Below are 20,814 nucleotides of genomic sequence, written 5' to 3' on the forward strand. Positions count from 1 at the left end.
ATGATGGCCCCCAACTGACACTGTGAATTGTAACAGACAATGAAGCCACTGTCAGGGTACCAATCCCCTCAGCAAATATAATAATCGGAAGAGCAATTACTCCCAGTTTTTGAAGGGCAGAAGACTCCTTCTTCAGACTCTCTGTTTGAGAGAACATTTGACAAAACGCAGAGGCTGCTAAGGAATTTACTTCAGAATTGCCAGTTTGGAATAATTGGCTGTAAGCCAGAGGAAGTCTTGTGTGCACGCATAGACACAGACAGACAGACAGACACACACACACATGCGTGCGCGCGCGCGCGCGCACACACACACACACACACACACACACAGAGACTTCTTACCTTACATCCTTTTCTCACTGCAACTTCATAATCCATTTAATTTCAAGATAATACTCTACAGAAGCACAGCTGCTGTGTTCTTTACTGATTTGCTGCCTTGTTATTATTATTATTGTTATTAGTATTAAAATTTCTATACTGTCCTATACCTGCAGGTCTCACAGTAGTTGCAACATAAAAACAGGATATGAAAACACAAAATACATAATAAAAACAAAAGCTACCCAGTCCAAGAAATGTCATTCTCTGTAAAACTCAGCAGGGAGGCAGATGGTGGCAAAACTATAATATGATGACTCTACTGGTCATTGGCTCTGGTTCCACTTACTGTCGGTCTCCATGCTTTCCACCCGACCAGTGAATACCACTGTTTCTATGAGTAACAACTCATGTCTGAGGCAACAATCTACCCTTAAGAACTTCTGAGGTAAAGCAGAACAAGAATATCCTCTGCTCAGCCAGCCCTTGCCTTCCTGGTTGCTCTAGAAACTGCTGCTAGTTAAAACCTACTCACAGGGCTGGTAGCAGTTTTTATTCACCCCCCACCCCCCGAAGAAACCCTAATACATTGTTAACCAGGTGGGTCTATGGAATGCCTACTAAAATACCCAAAATATACATAAACTACTAGGCAATGTGTACATCAAGTATAGGTGGGTTTTGCAGATGACACTGTAATGTGAAATGACACTGAAACATGTTTCTATGTGACAGGAAAAGGAAGTTTTCTTTACCATGGATTTCTGTTTTCTGAGTTTTCTGTACAATAGTTCTCAACGCTGGGGTGGCGCCTTCCCTTGGAGCATTATAGGCAGGGTCAAGTTTTGATGAACAAAGACGCCTTTGCAAGGAAACAGCAGTCACTTTTTAAGGTGCCAGAGATTTCAGACCAATGGCTGTCTCTCCTTGGAGGTCTTTTTTAACCGAAGTTGGATGGCCATTTGACAGGGATTCTTTAGCTGTGATATTGGGGACCTGAGTGAAATAAAGCCTGCCTTTAGGTTCCTTCCAGCTCTGCAACTCTATGATTCTATGACCTCAACATCTTATTTTGTGACACCACTGGGTCAGCGTAACAGAAAAAAAGGAGCTGATAGCATGCTTTCTGCTGTGTTGCAGTATCACCACGGAAGATGGTTAAGGCAGTGTTTCCCAACCTTGTGCCTCCAGCTGTTTTTGAACTACAACTCCCATCATCCCTGACTAGCAAGACCAGTGGCAAGGGATGATGGGAATTGTAGTCCAAAAACAGCTGGAGGCACAAGGTTGGGAAACACTGGGTTAAGGGGTATCGTTACAGCAATTGACTCAATAGGGTCCAAGAGGGTGAGCCTGTTCCTATTCATTGAAATTCTGCCTCCTTGCATCCCGATGCATGTTAATCCTTTTCTATGTACTGATGTACGCATGCACATAATCATGTGGATTAATTCGAGTGTGGTCACAGAAATCCTGCTGCTTATTAGTGAAAATAACAGTTCAGTAACACAGCATTTAATGGACTGTACAGTTTATTTTACATGAGATGAGACAAAGCTTTTCAAGTGCATAATACAAACTTGCTAAAATAGAGGAAAGTACAAAGTTTATGGAAATGTTTGTACATAAGACGGGGGAAAATGTATAGCAAATACTTTCAACATTTAAGGGCTAGATCTGTAAATGGGGTAAATCAGTGCAACTCCAGTGATATTAACATTTAGGAGACATACCTGAACTGACAACAAGGCCCTTAAATTTTAACGAGTATTTATTTACCTCTTCAGCTGCAGTGTTTTAGTCATACAATTGCATGGGACAAAAAAGCCACATTAACAGTTTTCACAATGATTAAAGGCTCACTGCTGTTATTGATACACAGAGCTTACAGTAGAATTAAGTTTTTAAATGTCTAGTCAGCCCAAAAATCTGCAGCTAAGTATTATTACAAAGTTCAAAGCCATTACTGCTGGTAGAGGACACATTTGACTGTAAAAATTTAGAAAGTGTTTAGTAAAAGGTACAGGATAAAAAGACGAGATAAGCAATGCCATTTTTAAAAATCTCTTTTTTTAAAAAAACTGTTTTGGGGAGAGCTAGTTGCTGGCCAGATCTGCCCTCCAAATCTATTATATCTGCAAAACTGAATTGTGCACTTTCAATTTACTCATGGATGGTAAAAAGAAATACATTGTGAATTTGCTTATCCATATAGCCTGTGATAAGCCTACAGTGTTTGGAAACACAAGTTTTGATAACAGGGAGTGTTGCTTTCATAAGGCTACTCTGACATGGGAGACACACAGTGAATTCAGATTCACTGGGAAAATAGACAACCAAATACAGGTAACAGAAATTTCAGTGTACACCAATTTTGGAAAGGAACACAAGGATATATTTGCCAGAAATCAAAGTCAACAATCATAGTTAAGGATGTTTAAGGCTGCAATCCTATGCACATATCTTGGGAAAACTTCCTTCTGAGTAAACATGCATAAACTGCAAGCTCCATTGATTGCAACCAATTCACTTTGCTATTCATTAGATTGTAGCCACCTTCACTTCCTTGCTCTGCAATAAACATTATTGCTACTACATAGACATGATGAATTGGGTACTCAAACACTGAAGTTAGTCTTGAGTTTTTCTGCTAACCGTATTCAATGCACATTAGGGTCAACCAATTTAAAAATATTGACAGAGTGAAATTACTACTGTCTACAAACCCCAAACATCCAAAAGGTTCATTACAATTTCCATTAAAAGCATCCTCTTCACTTGCAATGCTTATGTAACAGAACCACTAGAGAAGAACATCGGTTTGAAACGAATGCTGCCAAACTTGGAATCGGTCTGCTTAAATGTTACTGGGCACTCGCTCAAAACTCGGGACAACCTAGGGCATAAAAGGCCCTGCACCACTTTTTCAAGGAGTGTTATGTGATTTTCCACTAGCATTATTACTGTAAAAAATTCTATATTAAAAGTGGACTATATTAAGAGTGGACTATGAGCTCAGAACTGTAAAATCTAATAATCTGAGGTGGATTTGTAATCTCTAAAATATTATTTTGCTGTTGTTTATTCAAAATGCCCAAACTGGTTGTGCTTTAGACTTACAGCAAGATCTTGCTGGAGTTTGCTTGTGATAAGAGCAGCAAAGGAAAATAACACACACCCCCCCAAAAAAAATATCCCAGATTGAGTATTTGAACACAACTGAAAATATGTCTGTTCTTTACATCCCTTCTAGATTAAAACCAATCTTATCCAAGATATTTCAACTTAATATAAGTTGGGGGGGGGAATTTTCTATTTCTCTCCATTTCCAATTCTCTATGCTTCCAAAACATTGGCATTCCTGCCGCCGCCCCCTCCAAATAAGGTTCTTCTTATTTTTTTATTTTTACATGGTCCAAACGTTAGAATAAGAGCATTTAGCTAGATTTCAACAGTATTTGGCACCGTGGAGTGCATAAGGACTAAGAAAGTATCGGCAAGATCCGTATCTTGCTGAAATCAATGGCATACCATTGGTTTTCTGGATCACACCATAAACAAACCAAGACAGCTGAGCAGAGAACATATCATAGAAAGGAGCCACCATATCACAATGAATTATGTAGAATACACAGCAGAGGCTCAAGATAGGCTTGCTGTAAAGTAAATTTCCAAGCACTTTAAAAAAAATTGTAGTTACCTAAATCGACTTTTTCAAAAAGTATCTGTACCAATCCTGATAGCAGGTGGAGGGTTTTCAGGAGGCGTAGGGACAAAACCCCAACTTTGAAATCTGACAAAAATTGTTGTCTGAAATTAGACCACAGCGAAGTATTCTGAAGCATGTATGAGTGGGCACAGAATGAATGGACATCAAACTAAACATCAGGAAGACTCACTGCCATGTAAGTTGAAGTCCCAGTCATATGGGAATGTCAAGTTTTGGGGTGCAGTGTTCTTTGTTTCATACCAATTATGGGATAAAAGAACTATTGTCTTGCTCCACAATGAACAAAGGCCGCAAGATTCTCAAAACATCACCTTAACAGACGTACACAACCATTAGTTCTACAAACACATTGGTTGACTTGCTTATACGAAAAGTGAAGGAAACAAGAGTCACACAAAAGTCAAGCAGGAGAACCCCATGCATGATCAGCAAAATGTAAAATACATGCAGTGCCACCTCCAGGCACAGTGTATGGTTACATAATGCTAAATGTGAGCATGTACACTAGTCAAATTGCTGGGAACCTTTTAAGTTTTTGCCTGCCAAATGCAACTGCATGCTATGCCTTTGAGGTTAAAAAAAAATCCACTGTAACACATCTTAGTTACTAGGTATTGTGATTTACGGACAGGATCTGAGAGACAACACCTTTGGTGCAAGTACTGATAGAGCACAATCAGTTCCGAGTTCATGCAACCAACGAATGTTCACTGTTGGAGACATACTGAGCTCAAGGTATTGGACTGGACAAAGTCTACTTATTTACACTATTCACATATCTTTATCCACATTATATACACAAGTACTGACACTGCTAAATCAAGGCCATATCTGCACTACAGATTTCACCCTCTCTGACAGTCGTCATTTGCTCTTCCTAGGTAAGCCTGGGAACTGTACTTTTGAGGTGACGACTAGATATAGCTCTAACAGAGAATTTGCCATAATTTCACCCAACTATATTTTCCAGGGCTCTTTGGAAGAAGATATCACTTTTAAACTAGCACGACGAAATCACTATTAGTTTCTAATGGAAATATGTACCATGTGTAGAAGCTTCCCACTCAACACTTCCCAATGAGGGATTATTTTAGATGCTTGATCCCACCTCCACAACTGTTGTTGCAGCTATGGGGGCGAAAATCCTTGCAAGATGCGTATTTTGTTATTTCCCTGCTTGATAACAAATCTGGGGCATCATGGATACATCTCTGCTACACTTCCCTATGCCCCACTGTATCGTATAGTAATAGCCTCGTCAGCCTCTAAATTCTATAGGTCTGCTGAATTAATTTGTAAGCAAAAAAAGGGGGGGAGGGAATCAAAAGGGAGCTTATGATCAGCAACTGCCAAACAAACTTAGATCAGTTATCAGTATCCCGAGTGTCTCATGCCATGTAGCTGTGCAAGCTAAATCTACACGAAGTTTTAAGAATCATTTCACGCCCCCCCCCCGCTCCTTTCAAAATGGTTGCCTGCTCATTTCATCAGATGTTCTTTCGTCCTTGTATTCTCAGGCTCGTGCCCTTATGCTCACCTGTCACATTTCCCCCTACTCCCACTTTTTAAAGATGGAAATGTAAGCCCTTTTGTGCTCATAGCCATCCTTACGATGGCACTTCTGTGCTGTTTTCACATCAGAGCCTGGCTAATAATGGAACACTGGATCAGAATGCAGCTGTGAAGGCAGCCCAAGTAGCATTGCTAAGCAAAGCCTAGAACAAACCTGCATTGTCTGTGACAGAAAATAGCAGAAAAATTTGCTTTCCCTTCCCATTTCACGCTATACAGAGGCAGGGCAGCTGGCAAAATTCTGAACTGGATGTAGGAAAAAGTACACAACAGAACAACAGATGTATGAGAAGGAATTCAGAATTTTAATAGTGACTTCATCCCTGCTGTAGGGGAGGGAAGGGGGTGGGGAAATAAAAAATAGAAGGATGACTGTAGAGAACTTGAGCTTCTCCACAGTTCACAAAATTGAGCTTATGGACGATATACTCTGAAAGCATACGGAATAGTCCTGAATGCCTAAAAACACCAGGGCAGACATTGAAGCAGGGATTTAGCAGGTCTTGCTTAGGAGGCCTTGTGTTTATGAAAACATTGCAACCTTAATAAAACAATAATACTATGGAGTAAGCCCTAATTTACAAAGGGCTTACTTCTGAGTAAATGCATAGATTTGTTCTGTAAAAGATTACATCTAGCAGCGAGAGTAAAGCTATGTCTTAGGAACAGGTGGCATACAAAACTGGTATGTCCCTGAATAAAGTCAATGAGATTCTACAACAATTATGAAGAGACAGGTGCCCCAGCAGAACAAAGGGTGTGTGTGTGTGAAATATAGCAGCAGCAGATGGCTACACAAGGATGTCTGGCATGGAAGACAAGCACCATGCTTAGGTTTTATTCATAAACTATGGATCATCTTTTAACTTACTGGGCTGTATTCAATTACAGCATCCCATCAGATCAAGGATTTCCAGATCGGCTTGCCAGTTGGAACAATCCCCCCCTCCCACCGTGTTGTTCTGGGGGGCCCTCCTGCCTCCCAAGAACCAAATTTTGGGGGGTGCAGGAGGAGGAGATTGGGGGGGGGGAAGCCCTGCTGTAAAGGCAGGGCTTCTACTGATAGGGTTTATTAAATGAATCCCACCCATTCAGAGTAAGTGGCTTGTGGACTACAGTCAGTGAGTACCTGAGAGGGTATATAAAAAAGGACCAAGCCTTTCGTAAGGTCATCAGACCTATTACCTCATTTTCTTTTGTACTGAAAAACACAGATTTGCATCTGGATATGCTCAGAGTTCCTGTTATAGTAACTGCCTGATGGCTTGCAGATTTGTTAAGTCCCCAAACTGCGCTTAGGAGTGTTTATTTTATTTTAAGCTGATTATCTCTTAGAACACACCTTTTCCAGAAAAGAAACTGGAGATGTTAGAAAGACATCCCCATAGAGCAATAAAACTCTCCTATGTGAAACTGGAAAACTGAACAAATCAGTTAGGACTTATTTCATATTGTTGAGTGTTGGCAAGTGTATAAGCCATGAGCACTGTGTGTTAAAATGACATTGAGATTAAGCAGCTAGAAAACAGATGCAACAAAAATTGGCTGTTCATGAATGGATAATCTAATGAAAATTCAAGTTAAATATGAACTGATATAAAAGAAGAACCTGAAGCGTGAATGGCACTTGCGAACCATCTCATGACTGCAAGTCATATAACAAATGTCATTTTTTAAAATATAAAAATAGTAGGAATGTGATCAATAGCACCCAGAAAGCAAGGACATCCAGTGAGAACACTGAGATGGCACAGGAGTTCAACAGAGGCAATGAGGTTTTGAACTTCAATTAAAGAGAAAGAACATCACAAAATTGGCATGCTGAACTTTTTTTGTTGGTCTCCTTTTAAAAGAGCATTATCATTTGAACAGCTCTCTCCTTTTAAGTTTTGAGCCCATAAGTTTAGATGAGAACGAAGCACAAATCATAAAGCAGTACAGCAAAGAAAGTTTCTGAGGACAAGCCTGAGTAGAAACATGTTACACATAAAATGGCTGTCCGGTTATGGTGAAATGGTTGGGCATAATGCTGTGATTGTTTCCCCCGAAAGGCTTTATTAAGTCATGAAAAGCAACCATCCATTGCATCAGGTTATGCAGAGAACCAGAAGAGCAAAGAAAGAGGCCATTTAATCTGTTCCTTGCCAACTAATTGTCTATTCAGGATTTGCAAATCAGGGGCAAGGAAAGGGCTCAACAACCCCTTCTCCCACTCTGCTTGCCCCTTCCTCTGTTTGAAGCCACCTATATCTACTTTACATGGCAAAAGAGAGTTTTAAGGAGAACAAGGAAGGAGAAATGAGGATGTTAGAGGGTAGTACTAATGGCTTGAACCTAATGGAACCGGCCACTCAAATCTTAGAACTCAATGGGTGCCACTTGGTGCAAGACAGAAATTTTAAAGTGCGAACAGGCTGTATCAGCCCTGAAGAAAAAGGTATCTGGTATATAAATATAGCAAAACAAACAAACAAACCTAGCACAAGCATATTACCAATTAACTTATAGATCTGCCACACTATAAAAAGAGACTTCTAAATCAGCATATAATCTTTAGCAATGTCTGGGAGAGCTTGCTTTAAATGAGGCGGCTCCTCAAAGTAAAATTGGTACAGCAGAGTCCAGTGTGATACCTCCAAACTCTGAAGAAAAAAGGAGAAAGACACCAGAAACATGGAGAGGGAGGATAATGGGTAGGTCACTACAGAAAATGAGACAATTCTTATTTGGTGCAAAGCAGCAGACACACGAGGAAAAAAAATCTGTCAGGTGCTGTTGAGCATTTATGGAGCAATGGCTTAAAATATATTTTGAGAGATGGTCTGTTATTTTTCACAATTTGTGTGGGCAGTTTCGCTGATACCTGAGAACGCACGTGAAGGAAAATGAGAGGACAAGGTCTATATTATGCAGGGAGCAGACTGCTAAACAGTGACAAGTGAGAAGGCCAGGAAAAGGCAAGTTGAGGGATGCTCCAGACACTGGCAAGCTGGTTGAAGGATGCACAGAATATGGAAATATGACTCTGGTTTTCAAAACAGGAAGAAGAATTGAACGGATGCCTTGGAAATCTTTTTAATGCTGGGATGTGTCCAAGTCTCAATTTCCCCACACATACCAACAGGATAAATCGTTCTTTTTGCAACCTTGATGGTCAGTTTCTTGGGGGGGAAAGATGAAATGTGTTTCCTATTTGAAACCTGATGTTACACAGAAAGGGGGGGGAAATGATATTTCACTGGAAGTAAAGCAAGGGAAGAGTACGCAAGAATGATCAAATTAGCTGAAGTTGTGTTATAACTTATTGGGCTAGTTTGCTTGACAGCACCAAACAAAACAAATGTCTCCTCTCCCACCTACATCTCAACCCACCCAGGCCAAAGTGAGCTCATAGAACTCCACTTATCTGCAACACCTATCATCATTCAAAAAAATAAAAACATTTATTCAGTGATTATGAGAAATCTAGTCATAGTACAGACTTAGGCATTCCAGTAAAAAGAATATTGGAATACTCAGGAAGGACATAAAGGGCTATCTGCTCCTCACATTTGCTTATGACAGCTGATCAAACAAAACACTTGGCAGTATGAGGAACGAAGAGAGATCTGATAAACTCAGAGGGGAAATATTTGTTCTGTATAAATACCAAGGCAAGACAAGGCAAGACAAATGAAGAAAAAAGAGGGACAAAGAACACCGTGGTTCTTCTCCAACAGTTCTCAACATTTGGGACCTCAGGATCAATTGGGTCCATCGTCATTCACGAAAAGAGCTGCACTTCAGAATATTAGCTTCAGAATGCATATTTGGCTGGATTTATACAATCGTTTCTAATTTACTTGTGTTGATTTTTGGCTATCACAGCATGTTGGGAGCTACATGGAACTCGGTCTTCTGAAAAGATTTAACACAGACTGAATTCCTTGTTTTAAAATGGCTGCCATGATGGAGGAGTTCAGGAGCCAAAGGCCTGTTAAATCCTCCCCAAAGAGCAGGTCCCACTTGAATGTTGCTGTGGCAATTGTATAAATCCACCTTTTGGGTAACTCATGTTTGAGGTAAGACACATTAGCTAGGAAGTTCTGCCATCTATATAGTCTGTAAACTCGTAAGTTATTTGCTGGAAAGTAAAGCTCAAGCAATGACTTAATTAATTCAATTTGGCTACAATCTTTCAAGGGAAGCATTCAAAAAGTTATTTGAAGACTACAGCATCAGGGTCCTAATCACTGCAGCCTTATTATCTATTCTATGGAGGACATTCTTTTCTTCTGGAGAGTGCTGATAAATGTGTGCAATTCTCAGAACATTTCCTCAAGAATTGTCCCTGGCAAAGTCAAGGAGACCATGGGTGGGATTCATTGTCACGCTGTTACAAATGTTCTGCCTACACAAGCATATCAGCTTGCCAGATGGAACAATCCCCCCTCCCACCGTGTTGTTCTGGGGGGCCCTCCTGCCTCCCAAGAACCAAATTTTGGGGGGTGCAGGAGGAAGAGAAGGGGGAAAGCCCTGCTGTAAAACAGAAGCCCTCCTGCAGGGCTTCCACTAATAGGGTTTATTAGATGAATCCCAACCATTCAGAGTAAGTGGCTTGTGGACTACAGTCAGTGAGTACCTGAGAGGGTATATAAAGAAGGACCAACCTTTTCATAAGGTCACCAGACCTATTACCTCATTTTCTTTTGTACTGAAAAATACACAATTTCACAGATGGCCTCACAACAGCAGTCTGCAGTCATGGGAGTCAGGATTTGTTAAAAAATACATATTGTACAGGCTTTACTGTTATCCTCACAACACCCCTGTGAGGTAGGTTAGCTTTATGAATGCCATTTCATAAATTGTAAAGGGAGGACAGGAGCATTTTCCTCAACCCCCCCTCCTTTCCATACAATTAAGTGGCAATATTCAGGAAGATCTCACTCCTTCCAGAGTCGTGTTCAAATTCACCAGTCTCGTTTGTTTGGCAGAGGCATATTGTGTCTTAGCATTGCTGTACAAACAGAGCATCATGCAAGGGGAGTAGCATGAGATAGTCAATCACAATTGAATAGCAAAACTCTCTTTGTACCAGAAAACAACCCCTGCAGCTTATCACGAGTGCGGCAACTGCTTGGCTGCTGACAGCCCATTTTTGAAAGGAAGTACAAAGTGTGGCTTCTCAAACCTGGAATGTTCGATGTTTAAGGCAAAGCACAACAGGAAATGAAATAATGATAAAACATGACAGAAATAGTCCCTACAGGCAATAATAAATATATAAGGAAGCTGACAGCAGAACGTCTCTCTTTTCCCTACTCCTGAGGCTTTACAGAACTCTCTCGAACATGGCTGGGACAAGGAGCCCACCACTTACAACCAGTGACAGCAGTCTATATCTCCATATCCACGGGTCTGATATTACCGGTTTTGTGTTCTTTTACCCACAGTTCCCTGTCTTTGGCTGGATCCACTTTCTGAAGCAACTGATCCACGGGTTCTACTGTCTAAAAGACATAGAAACAACAGCAGTGTTACCATAAGAGCATAAGGGAATGCTTCATGAGACACCCTAGCAAAACTGAACCACTTCCCCACCTCCTTCTCCCAGTTCTTCAGATTTGTTTCCTCACCGTGCTCAGACAACATTTCCAACTAGGCCTTGAGCTATTCCAAGGGTACCATTTTGAAAGAAGAGCAGACCACAGATCAAGGAGGCCAATGCGTTTTAATAGATCGTTTGTTTTTTCAAGTCAGCTGTGGTACTTATGCCATTGTCTACACTGGAGGGCAAGAGTTTGGGGGGCTCAGTGCAACTCTAAGGCCTTGGGTTTACAAGGGCCTGCTGAAATACTGCTTCAGAAAGGAGAAAAGGCCAAGCAGACTCACACTTTGGTTGAACATATCTGTCTCGTGCCGCAACTGCGTATATTGACAAAGGTGCTGCCGAATCATCTCCACTCTCTCCACCTCTAGCCTCTCAAGCTCCTAAAAGGAAACAATAAAAGATTTTCATTAAAAGATGGGGGATAAGGCAGTATACTTGAACATCCAATGAAAGGTGAGATTGCTTTATGTGAACCACCTAGAATTTCTTAGTGACTAAGAACTTCACTATTGTTCTCTAAAGAATCCATCCAAAACGAGAGCATGGATCAAACAAGAGCTGAAGCAGATGAGGGCTTTACCTGCTACCACAGCTCCTACTATGAATTCCCAATCGATAGTCTCTGTAATGAGCCTTCTCAGAATGCAGGGGCCACTGTAACAGTGCACAGACCAGAAAAACTGTTGCATACACAATGTATGCTGAATTTGCCAAGATAGCTTTTTAAGGTTTAATGTTTTGCTATGTTTTTATATATGCTGGAAGCCGCCCAGAGTTGGACCTGAGAATGTTGTGGCAAGATCAGGCATGAGCTGAACTTTTGATAATGTTTACCAGATGGGCACTTATCACTGAAGTTTTGCAAGCATAACATGGAGAGACCCTACATGACATACCAGAGAGGTGGTCACCATTTCTTCAAACCACTTTGACTGGGCTTGATTATACAGATCCACACAGCGCATGAGGTCATCTCCTGCAACACACAAAGCAAAGCAAAGAACAGTGAGTAACTTTTTTTTTTTTTTTGCAAGCCCACTCACTCGCCCTAAAGGTTACTTAGAAGTGAAAGTGCAGTTATCTACAAGTTTCTACATGCAAGGTGTTAAGACCAAAGAGAATGTAGTGTAGCTAAATCAAACTCATTAGGAGAGAAGTGAGTGGTGATCTCTCCATCCTTATTAATAGGAGTGAAACATAGTTGTCAAACACAAACCACGGGCTCATCCAGCTGGACAGCATGCCTCACAATGGAGCATGTTTGTAAGACAAACACTGAGAAACAAACCAGTCCAGTGATTTCCTACCTCCCAGGTGTGTCCTCCTCTCCCTTCAAGGAAATCTCCCCAAGTCTCCCTGGCCACAGAGGCCAAGAGTCATGAAAATATTCAGAAACTGTGCCATGGAACAAAGGGAAAAATATTGTTCCCCACTTTTTGAAATTTCAATTGGACTGAGAAACAAAAGTACAGTTCAGTGAGGAAACAAAATGGAGTTTTTGCCCCAAGCCTTGGATATTTATTCGCTATGTCAAATGGGCAATCCATGCTTGCTTTATGGCTTCCCTTTGTTAAACTCTCTTTACTGGCCAGGAGTAGCTGTCAGGGAGGGACAAGTGGCACCATATACCTGATTTCCTTGCAGCAGAATTACTGTCATGTACCAGAATGGTGTGGAGGTGCAGCAGGGCAGCAGTGATGTCATATGAGCAGAGCCAATCAAGCGCCCCTGCCTAGCCCTCACTGCTACCCTCACGTTGCAGCATGCTGGTAAGCAGCAGGAAAAGCTGCTCCTCTTATCAGTTGCAGTATGGATCATTCTAATGCTGCTACTACCCGAGACCCTAAATATTGTTTTCAAGTAGAACAAATGCAGAAGCAGACCCAGGCTAATGCTGTTTTTAAATCATATGATTTTTAAAGCAAGGATTTTGAGTCGAGCAGCAGTGAATATCTCTCCTGCCATCTAGTGTACAAATCAGAGAGTATGTATTTTATAAAATGCAATTTACATGGAATCACGAAGTGTTGAATGTAGAGAGCACCTCCAGAACTACTTTCTGCTAGTCACATATTTAATACAAGGAAACAGAGAAGAAATGGACAAATTTAGTCACAGAAAGTCACATCACTGGACTAACCAGCTTCAAGGAGTGTTGACAATTTGATATACTAAACTCCTGTCTGACTCTTCCAGCATTACAAAGACCTGCATAATTGGTCACTTTTCCTTAATTGCTCTACATACTTTTCCTCCTCTTGTCTTTCAGATGTATGTAACAGTGGTCCTTTGGGGGGCGGGGGGAGAAGCTAAATCCTGGAACTTATCAATAGCACCTAAACCTTGGGGTGTCTGTAGTAAATATTTGCGATCTAAGCAGAAGGAAGGAACTGTTATGAATTCAGTCCTGATCAACACCAAATGTTAAGATTCAGGAAGTTAGTCAGCCTTCCTCAACCTGGTGTCCATCAGATGCTGTTGGAACACAACTGTTATCATCCTTGGCTATTAGCCATGCTGGCTAGGACTGATGGAAGTTGTAGTCCAACAACATCTGGAGGGCATCACATTGGGGAAGTGGAGTAACCCAGTCAGCATTTGTGCTCTCTTTATCCTCTCACAAAATAGTGCTTCCTGAACTTAAGTTTTCTCCTTAGCTAAAACAGCAGGGACTCTGTTCCATCTAACTTTCTTTTTACACCACTGTTCCCTGTCTTCTTAACACACGTTATCCTCACTCACCAGCTTGGGTGGACTTCCGCCTAGCCTTCTTAATTTCCTCTTCTGTCTTGTTGCTGAGTTTTATCTCCAACTGCTGTGTTTTCATCTCTAAATCCTTTTGCCTCTCCGATAATGCTTTTCGGGCCTTGAAACAAAAAGAAATGGCCATGAAATCCTCCTCAGCAGAAAAACAATACCCATTTGCCTCCTCTTTTTCATATTCCTCCCCCTCTTTCAGAATTAATCACTGCAATATGGAACATATGCCCTTGTTGGAGGCCATGAACCTGGAACATGAACCATGAGACACAGAGATTCTTCCTCTTCTGTGTGATAGTTTTAGCACCACAGAAAAGATTGAAGGTGCTCTTCAGAGTAGTTCTTCAGATGTGGCAACTATTAAATCATTAGGAATGCTGGAGCAAACAACATTTAATAATATTAATATCTACACTATGTTCGTCTGAGAAGTCAGCTACTTTGGCTTAATATAGGGCACGCTAAAAAGTTGAAGTATGAACTACATGCACTTGTTTCTTCAAACCAAAACAGATTTGGCAGGGGAAGAAACATAAGCTATCGTTGTCTGTTTCTGAAGGTGGCATTGCCAAGTTATCCCTAACCTTCAGGCAGCCCACTGACCCCCCTCAAATGAACTCATCTGACTGCTTTGGCTTACCTTTTCCACGGATGCATACCGGCTAACCAGCTGCTTCCTCAGATCAGCAATGTGATGGTCATACTTCTTCATGTCTTTCTTGAAGTTTTCTCGGAAGTTGAGAAGGGGTTTCTCCACCTCTGCCTGGAGCTGAAACAAAGGGCAAGGGAAATTTGGTTGAGGAAGGAATAATGGCTGATAATTGATACACCTCTATTTTGGCCACAATTCTTTCAAGGTGTATGGCATAGTGTGGGTGACACACTCTATTTTTATTTATTTGTTTATTCATTCATTCAAGTTAAATCCCACCCATCCTTCTGAAGGAGTCCATGCTGACAAATACATCCATAATGGAACAATTTAGAAAAAAATTAAAAACCCCCAATTACAATTACAAATATTTTCTCATCCACAGCATCTGGTGATTCCAGGATGCCAGGAGCACTATACTTCAAACATCAATTGGAATAGTAACAGCACCGGGGGAGAAAGTATTTTTAGCCTTGTCTCCAAGTTCTGTATTCCTGATTGAAATCTCCTCCTTGAAACTGCTATTATCCCCCCTCAGAGAAAAAGACAGATGCTTGTAACAGTATTGTATTTCCCCCAACAGGACTAGCAAGTGCAGGCGGGGTGGGGGTGGGGAATGGGTGTTCAAAAAATAGCCTTTCCCCTCAGCAACGGTGTGTCAGTCAAAATGCTGCACATCCCAATTTAACAGAGAGAAAAGAGCTGGGAGATCTGGCCATGGATTTCCCGGTCACATCTGTTTTGGCTCTCAAACACAACGACATCAGTACTGTCTGCAAAGCAGACCTATTCTGTCTCAACCAACTGCAGGAACGAAAAAGGCAACCAGGGGAAGGACATTTCCACCCCAAGTGATGATTTAGATGCATGTGTACTACATAACCAGCCAAACACTGACTCAGTATATATTTCAACATGTCTGCAACAATTGAAACCATGAAGCAGGCAAAATTTGTCTGCTGTCTAATCTCTTAACAACTTGATCACAAGAAGGGCAGTTATTCAGCTGAATCAATAGTCTTGGGACTGCTGAGGATTCCTTCCAGGCACAGACTGATGAAAAAAAGGTCACTTGAACTAATAGTTTTCTTTCTAAAGAAGTGCTGTGATAGCATTGAAGGTAGTTAATTTCTACCCATCCCAGATTTTCAAACTGAATACCGCCCCAGCACACATATTATGCAGTAATCACACAACCCATACACTAAACTCCACCCACATTAACTGAGCTTGCAGCCTTGAGCATTGTGATTCCAAGGAAACTGGCACATTTATCAGATGAAAATGGAAAAAAGTTATCTGCAGAACTTGTCTCTATCAGAGGATATGCACCCATTAAGTGATAATTCCACAATGTGCTAACCTATTTTTCTGCTTATTTCTAAGCTGCTAACCTTTGAATAAGGCTGTTTATAATTTTTAATTGGAAGTGCAATTCAACGATAAAAGCTTTCAAATTTTACTATTTTAATGCTTTAATCTCTCTCATGGACTTGACTCATAGTACTTGAAAAAGATCAACTTTGGTTGGTTCAAGGATGGTATTTGCCCAGATATGGAAAGAGGATGCTGTTCCAACTAAGGAAGAGTGGTTGACAAAACTGATGGATTACGCCAAAATGTCAAAATTAACAGGTGTGCTAAGAAACCAAGAGAATTTATTATTATTATTAAGGAGTGGGGAATATTTGTGGAATATTTGAAAAACCATGGTATGCAACTAAGTATGTTGGTAGGCTTAACTTAAAACAAAAAGTTAAAAGGATGATTAAGATTAATTGTAGAACAATTTGAAATGGAGTAAAGTGGAAAATGCAGTGTTAAAAATTTAAATAAGAAACCACAAAAGGGGGGGAGGGAAGTCTGACATGTATTTGTATTGGAAGTACAAGACTGTAAGATGTGTATCTGTAAACTTTTGAAAACGGAAAATATTTAATAATAATAATAATAAAACTTTGGCTGGTTCATGCCTAAAGTGTGCATTCTTAGGTGCTTTCTTAGGAATCAATGAAGGGACCACAGATCAATGGCAGAGGGCATGCTTTGAGTGCAGAAGGTTCAAAGTTCAAACCTAGGCATCCCCACTTAAAAAAAGGATTGCAGAACAGATTATGTAGGAGACCACTGCCAGCCAGAGTAAACAACAGTCTGTCCTGATGGAAGGCAGCTTCCTATCAACCAGCATTAGAGGGCCACAACAGTCATTTGCTTAAATAGCTTCTGATTTGGGGGAAAACCAACTCACTGGGATCCTTCTGTTCCTCAGACATCTTATCCAGTTTACCCATGAAAATCCCGCAAATGCAGCTTTTATGTAAAACTGAACCCCAGTGTTCAGAAAACATGTTCTGCTGGTCTCAACCCCACACAGAAGATTCCTTATGAAGTGATTACCTTGGAGGAAAACTTGAGGTGAACCTCTGCTTCATCAGCCAGGCTTTTCTTCAGCTGAGACCAAGACTCTCCAAGCGTCCTGAAACATATGTGACGGGTAAGAAATTTACTCATTCATTAGCATCCAATTCTCATCATTACAAACGTACGTTTCTGTTAGCAGTAGCATTCCAAATACTACACATAATGGGAACAGTGGCATTTCAGAGTGCTGAACTCAAAAGACAAAAAATGTAAATTATCTTACATAATTTTTCTCTCTAGACTCATGTTCAGATTCACATTTGGGGGGAGGAAGATGAACATAATTATTTTCAGCAAAATCTCATCCCATTTCCCCCATCCACCCCCTGGAATAAATTACGCTCACAATCCCTTAGTGCTGTTTAGGCTCATAATTACCATTCATTTGAGACAAACTAGCAACTTTTCTACCTGTGCTCTTACTTGTAGTTATAATAATTCAGCAGAGGTAACTAATGACTTCTTCAGCTACTGATTCGAGTGTGTAATTTGATACTTTTTAAATACCAAAAGGGATAGCTTAACTATAAATTGAAGCATAATATGTAGAGTAGCCATAAAATGCTGATTAGATCCAGAGTGTCTCCCATCAGACTCCAATTACATTTAGGAAGGTTTTACCTAATGAGGAGCCGTTTGGATGAGTTGTTTGTTTGTTTGTTAAGCCTCAAAATGTCAAACAATTGAAATGAGCCCATGACAACACAGAGAATTGAATTAATTTTCTCAGGTGACAGAAAATAAACAATGTGATTTCTTTTAATAGTCTTTTCAAACATGTCTTCCAAACTCTTAGTAGCTCCTCCAAGCAGTGTCCAATAACTTGTGAGAATTAGTCTACTGGAGGGTATAATAACATAAGGTAACATTAGGTAATGAGCTGGAAGTTTACACGAGTTTCATCATTGAAAAAGACAGGATATAAATGTAATGAATGCCAGGTGACAAAGAAAGTTAATCTGCCTTGCTACATGTCCCCTCCCCCCCATATCACAAAAAATTTAAAAGTTCAATAGCCACTGAAACAGAAGAAACGTAAATGATACTGGACAGTTTGCTAGTGTCTGAAAGCCATCTTAATACTATAGACGGACATGCTGAAATCCAAAGTTTTTGTACAAGACAGGAATTATTTTGCCTACATCTCTTTTGGAACCAGGAATTGAATGCATCCAAGCAGAAACCCAATTCACTATTTGGTATGCAGGCATGCCCCATTAAAATTCCTCTTGTCCTCCAGAGTAGAAAATGAATAAACTGTGAATTCCTGCAATCAATATACTCTCCTCCAGGAGGACACAAACATTAAAAGGAACAAGGAATTTGTTAAGGGAGCAAACTAAGTTATCAGATGTTTGCGATTCAATTATACTCTGTGGCAAGAAACATCAAAGGGTCTGTAGAGACTCCTTAGATGAACAAATTTATTTAAAGGCTAACATTTATTTTGGGATATATTTTTGTAGACTAGAGTCCACCTCGTCAGATGCCACAGCGAATCTAGAATAGATGGAACTGCAAAGACTTATAATGAAATACAAATCACATTCCCATCGCAAGAAAAATCAAATGTATCAAAAGGCTGCATTATATATGCTCATTGACCCCATTTGCAAATAACAGTAAGTCACGGTTAAAGTCTTATTTGGACTGAACAGTGTGCTAGAGCACATTGCCCAATCGCTTCCACTCTAGCTTGTCCCCTAGTGGGAGAAACAAGCCATGAAGCCTGAACCTGAGATGTGGTGTGTTTCACTCTAACAAACCATGACTACTTATCGACATAAAGCCATTGTTTGTTGTTGGCTTGTTGATCTGGTTTATTAAAGAGAAACAAAACAGAATCCCAGTTTGGACCTAACAACAAGCCAATGATTCATGGCTGGTTGTTCCCACTGGTGAGGCACAAAGCAGGAGTAATCAGGCAGTGTGCACTGCTCTGTCTTAATAAACCATTAACTATGGCTTACTGCTACTTGACAGCTGGCCTGCTATACAGTTGTGCTGGATTGAAACTTCCATGGAAAGAGAAGAGGTATATTTCTCTAGGATCCTTACTTTCTCTTCTAACTTCCAAACACTTAACACATTACTGAAGTATCAATACACTTTTTTTCTTTTCATTTTTTCAATGGATAGGTGAGCAACTGATCCTCTTCTTCCCCATCAGAGTACAAATTACAACCTTTCATTCTTGTGCTGATTTCCAAAGAAAGAAACCACACAGGATGGACCCAAGGTCCAATGTCGATCCCAGACAGAAAGCAAGAAAGAGCGGAGAAATTATTTAAGTAAAGGCACAGGTTTTATAGCTACATGGGATTTCATCCACTCTCACAATGGTAAGAATATGACCTTACCCTTCTTCCTGGGCAGCCAATGAGTTTTGCGATAGTTTGGACAAGTTCTTGGCATATTCTTCCTCAATCTTTATCCTGGAGAACGGAAGAACACCAGCAGAAATATATCATTTAGAAGAACAGTATCTCACATTACAATAGATGTTTTCACACATTGTATAACTCAACTTGCAAAACCCAACAAGCTGAGTAATCATTATTGAAAATCCTCACCAAGGTAATACAGGTCAATTCTTGTGTCTTCAACCCTAACCCCATATATCTATGATGATGCAAAGAATAGGTTGTGTGTAACAGGACAAAGCAGCTCCACCTCCCTGGTATGTGGAACCAGGTTGGACAGCTCTTTCCGACTTGTCAAAACAGCTGAATCTAGTCCAGCTCTTACCAGAAGCCAAAGCAAGATTTCGGTTTTCTTTAAGTCAAAAAATGTATTTATGATGCAAGAGGATCCACCTGCAAGAGGATCTTTCTCTGCTACTCCTCATAGTGAGATATTCCATTGTTCTACATAGCACCATCAATACAAACAGGCTGATAAATAAGGTGTGATGAACAAGTAGCCCTTTGACAATCTGCTTGGTCTTCCTCAGGGTCTGAATCTTCCCCTTCCAGGTCTCCTAGCCTTCCCTTGGCATCAGACACTTCTTGAGACCCCAATTCCACTCTATTGGGATCATTCACAGACTCCACTAGCTCCAAATCCTCAGGCTCCCCCCACTCTTCCTCCTGGCCATACCATCCCCTCCATGAAATTTCCATAGGCAAAGGCACCTCTTGCAAGAAACTCTGTTGTGCATGCAAACTCAGTGCTAAGTAGGACTGAACCCCTCATACATTGGATTATATGTGGGGAGCTCAGTCCAGCTTGGTCTGGATGTGTGAGAGAACTCCTCCCTGAGGAAACTCTCTAGTGTACCCAGTGCTTTTTTCACTTTTTCCCAACATTTGAAAAAGAAAGATGCCAATACTCTGTACCCTTGAGTACCTACAGAAAAAAAGCACTGAGTGCATCCAAGGTTTCTCAGTTTGGCTGCTCTTTGAAGTGCCAAAGTCAGGGCTTCAAAGCACCTCACAAAGAACAAGGAACTGCTAAAGGAAGGCTTTTTTCCTGACTTCAGGACTTCAAAGCACCAAAACACTTGATGTCATTTGTTACATTACATGACTGACAGGTGGGCAGCCCCATCCACCTTTTAAGGCAGATGCTGATGCAGCTCTGGTCTGTGGACTATGCTAAAATCATGGAGCTCTGTACTATGCTAAAATCGTATCTATTTGAAATACCTACACACACCCCAACACTGTGGGGAGCAGTGAATAGTCTCCCAAGCAGGGGGTCAAATACACCCATAGAAAAGACACTGACAAAAAGACAGGTGCCTAAACTGCTTGCTATTGTG

At 40.7% G+C, this 20,814-nt stretch overlaps 1 protein-coding gene across 5 annotated transcripts in view; it reads right to left on the bottom strand.

Annotated features, from left to right (window-relative positions):
• Positions 1 to 1,837: 1,837 nt before the first annotated feature.
• GAS7 (growth arrest specific 7) overlaps positions 1,838 to 20,814 on the bottom strand; it is a 134,737-nt gene continuing 115,760 nt past the window's right edge. For all 5 annotated transcript variants that reach the window (XM_079966127.1, XM_079966128.1, XM_079966129.1 and 2 more), the window contains exons 8-14: positions 19,412 to 19,486; positions 17,028 to 17,106; positions 14,619 to 14,747; positions 13,961 to 14,084; positions 12,115 to 12,194; positions 11,500 to 11,598; positions 1,838 to 11,117 (exon numbers count right to left, since the gene is read on the bottom strand). In XM_079966127.1, coding sequence (XP_079822253.1) covers positions 11,004 to 11,117; positions 11,500 to 11,598; positions 12,115 to 12,194; positions 13,961 to 14,084; positions 14,619 to 14,747; positions 17,028 to 17,106; positions 19,412 to 19,486 — 700 coding nt within the window. In that variant the 3' untranslated portion in view covers positions 1,838 to 11,003. The remainder of the gene's footprint in view (positions 11,118 to 11,499; positions 11,599 to 12,114; positions 12,195 to 13,960; positions 14,085 to 14,618; positions 14,748 to 17,027; positions 17,107 to 19,411; positions 19,487 to 20,814) is intronic.

Source organism: Podarcis cretensis (genome assembly GCF_951804945.1).
Source record: "Podarcis cretensis genome assembly, chromosome: 2".
Classification (NCBI taxonomy): Eukaryota; Metazoa; Chordata; class Lepidosauria; order Squamata; family Lacertidae; genus Podarcis; species Podarcis cretensis.